We start from the raw sequence: 3,408 nt of genomic DNA, 5'->3' as shown, positions 1-3,408 counted from the left end.
GAGTTCACTATGCTATTGTACTGATGCAAACCAGACAATGACATGCACTCACTCAGTATACAATCTGCACTACCTATAGCGTGCGGTATAAGGGATAACGCGACAGGATCTTGTTCCCAGACAATATGTGGTAAATTGAAATCTCCCATCACCAAGAACCGATCATTGGGTTTGTCTACAGAGAGCTGGCCCACCAAATCACATAAACTATGTAACTGAGAAGCATGTGTGGGACCTCCAGGTATATAACTACATGATATGTGAAGTTGACTATTATGGTTAAAGTTATCCGAAGGAATGGTTATCCAAGTGCATTCAGCCTCGCACTTCAAGTTAACGTTAATTTGGGCACGAAGTGTACGTCGCACTGCAATGAAGACCCCACCTCCACGAGAATGTCCAGTTACAGTCTTATCACGGTCACAACGAAACAGATCATAGCGTTCGTCTATTATTTCGGAATCAGATATACTATCAGTAAGCCAGCTCTCTGTGACCGCAATAATGTCGTAGTCATTATTAAGTACATTTTGTGAAAATTCAAGAAGTTTGGTTCTCAAACCACGTACATTTTGATAATATATACTTAAGGCGTGATAGATTTTAAGATTGCTTGCAGCCATAATTGCTGTTTGACACACTGAAAATATTAATGAAATTAATTGAGAGGTATGATTGTGATAAAATATTGATCTTTTGGGAGCCTCCGATGGAGAGCCAGCACAGAGCTGCCATTACAATCGTTGTAAGCTTTTGAGCACCAAGCATTGTAAGATATATGAATAAGGTGTGTTGTGTGATGTATTTATATGGAATAAGATTCTGTATGTGTAAGAGTGTGTAAGTGTGTAAGGAATAAATTAGAGTTTGTAGGAGTGGGAAGGCAGTAATCGCTATGTAATTTTCTTGAGATCCTCTTTTGAAGTTATTGATATAAGGCCTGATTTGTCGCATTTTCTTGCATAGATACGACAGTTTTTTGTCCATATATAGGAGTATCCTTTCTCTCTCGCGAGCGTCCTGCAGGATTTATATAGAATTTTATGTTCAGGTATCAGGTGCTCGTTGACGAACAGTCGTTTAGAAGTACCCGATAATCCTATATCGTTTGTGGTAACGCCTCGTGATCTGCGCAGGCCGGATAATATGCTGTCCTTAAGAAACCCAGTGCGTAACTTGGCTATAATGTTGCGCGGCCGGCCAGTGACGGAGACCATGGGCTGCACACGAGTTGCAAATTCTATATCCGAGATCAATATTGGTGTATCAGCATGCTTTGCAATTTTTATTATTATATCTGCCAGGTTTTCATTCTTTAATTCTGGCATACCCATAATTTCGATATTTTGGAGTCTCGTTTTTTGATTTTGCTGCCGTTGTTCAGATTGAAGAAGGTGGACATTTTCTTTCAAGGAGCAGATTTCTTTTTCTAAAATTTTTGTGTTATTTAATTTAGCTGATTTTTCTGAGGCAAGTTTTTCGAGGGAAGAAATGCGGTTCTCGAAAGATTGCAGCTCGTTTTTGATAAAGCTCCGCAAATCATCGAACAATTCTCTAAAAGCAATCCATTTATTAGATTCTTGTGCGAGGTTGTTCTTCAATTCTTCATATCCATCTCCTATTCTCTTTAGTTCCACCTGCATTGAGGTAATAGCGTTGGCCACATCGACACCTGCTGAGAAAGGTTGAGGTGACAGCGCCGAAGCTTTCTCTGAGGCTCGAGTCTTCATGAATTCTTTTCTGCTATGAGCCATTATTTAATATTGTTTTTAAATTTTATTGTTTATGTATTGTTTTTACTGTTTATGTTTTTATAGTTTATTGTTTATGTGTTGTTTATTAGTTATGGTAAGTTTCAACCAACAAGAGTTAAACGTCACTTTAGTTTAAACATGTAACAATAAAAACAAGTGTTCACAAACAATGTTTTATGTTGAATTTAAGTGAGAAATGGATCACCATAAGTGTTGCACTATACATAAAACTAGCAAACAACTTCTCCACTTACTGCCGAAGCACTTTTTGATTGTTGATATATACTTTAAACTAGGATATTTTACTTTTTAGTAGCACCTCACTCTCACATGTACTAACAAGCACGGGTAGGTATATATTCCATCATTCATCATTTGCTAAGTTTGCTCCACAAAATGTCTAAAATAGTGTATTCCATAATTTAGCAAAAGGATATATCTGTAGTTGCAATACTTGTTTTGTTTTTTTAAGATATGTAAATATAAAAATACATAAAACTCATTAAAATGGCGGTTTAGAGGCAGCAGGTCCTTTATCAATATTTATTCAAATTTAAACTTTGTGATAAAATAATCAAATTTATGGCAGTAGGTTAGTAGGGTTAGTAGGTTTGGTAGAAAAAGGTAATTTTTTATATTGAACAATTACAGACGAAAGTATTACACCGAATTTTAAATATAAATATTAAGTTTAAATAACGTTTTCGCTTTCAACATGGCGCTACGTTATTTGATAAAACAACATTGTTTGAATCTTCAACTTTCCCTAGTTAAATACAGACATTTTAATTCAATCCGTAGAGAATCTTTTGTTGTTTCTTCGGTTCAATAAATCATATTTTAAACAAAGTTTATTTGAATTTTTAATTAACTTTCTTTTCCTTTTAATTCGTGTTGATTTTATATTACTGGCTGCTTATTTTATTAAATTTATTTTTTAAAAGTTTTAAAAAGGAAAAGAAAAATACTTGAATTTTAGCATTGGCAAAAATGTATACATTATTAAGTTAATTTGAAAAAAATTTCAACTTTGAAAATTTGATAGTGCTGATTAATTGCAATAAAAACTTCTTAGCATTTTTCTTTCACACCTTTGTTATATTTTTTCTTTCGGTATTGTCTTAAGATCATCGCCAGATTTTAGGTTCTGATTGATCTGATCTTACCAAGTCTTTTGTCTTACCAAGTCTTACCAAGTCGTCCTCTTTCTGTTTTCCCTCTCACATTCGCCACATATATTTTCGTAGTCATTCTCTCGTTATCCATTCGCTCCACATGTCCATACCACCGAAAAGAACTCTTCCTAATCTTTTCAATTATTCCTTGTTCAACCTTACATTCTTTTCTTATGTATTTGTTTTTAATTCTGTTTTCACATTCGTCTGGGGGAGCGCTGGGAGATTTGTATTAATGATTCGGAAAAATCATATTATACAATAAAACAAAAGCTCAGCTTTTTGCTTCTTAAATATATCATTAGGTGCTGCTTCTAACTTAAGCGTAAACAAGCGATTAAATGTTTTATATTATATAAAAAAGTTCCTTCAATTAAATTGTATTGATGTTAAATCAAGCCACATCGTATTAATCAGCTGATGATAGTTCATTATCATTGTAATAATGTTCTTCCCTTCTTCTTGATGGCTTTGTGGCC

General features: G+C 34.2%; 1 protein-coding gene across 1 annotated transcript; it reads right to left on the bottom strand.

The window, feature by feature from the left end:
* Nucleotides 1-236: 236 nt before the first annotated feature.
* LOC148301183 (uncharacterized) lies at nt 237-1,836 on the bottom strand. Its single transcript, XM_088273686.1, has one exon. It carries the CDS (start codon nt 1,752-1,754, stop codon nt 894-896), a length of 861 nt encoding a protein of 286 aa, XP_088129812.1. The 5' UTR covers nt 1,755-1,836; the 3' UTR covers nt 237-893.
* Between the last annotated feature and the right edge of the window lie 1,572 nt (nt 1,837-3,408).

This window comes from Brachycentrus maculatus, unplaced genomic scaffold (assembly GCF_059751285.1).
Source record: "Brachycentrus maculatus isolate JH-2025_06_01 unplaced genomic scaffold, ASM5975128v1 h1tg000593l, whole genome shotgun sequence".
In the NCBI taxonomy this organism is placed as follows: domain Eukaryota; kingdom Metazoa; phylum Arthropoda; class Insecta; order Trichoptera; family Brachycentridae; genus Brachycentrus; species Brachycentrus maculatus.
This window is presented reverse-complemented; position numbering and strand designations above follow the sequence as displayed.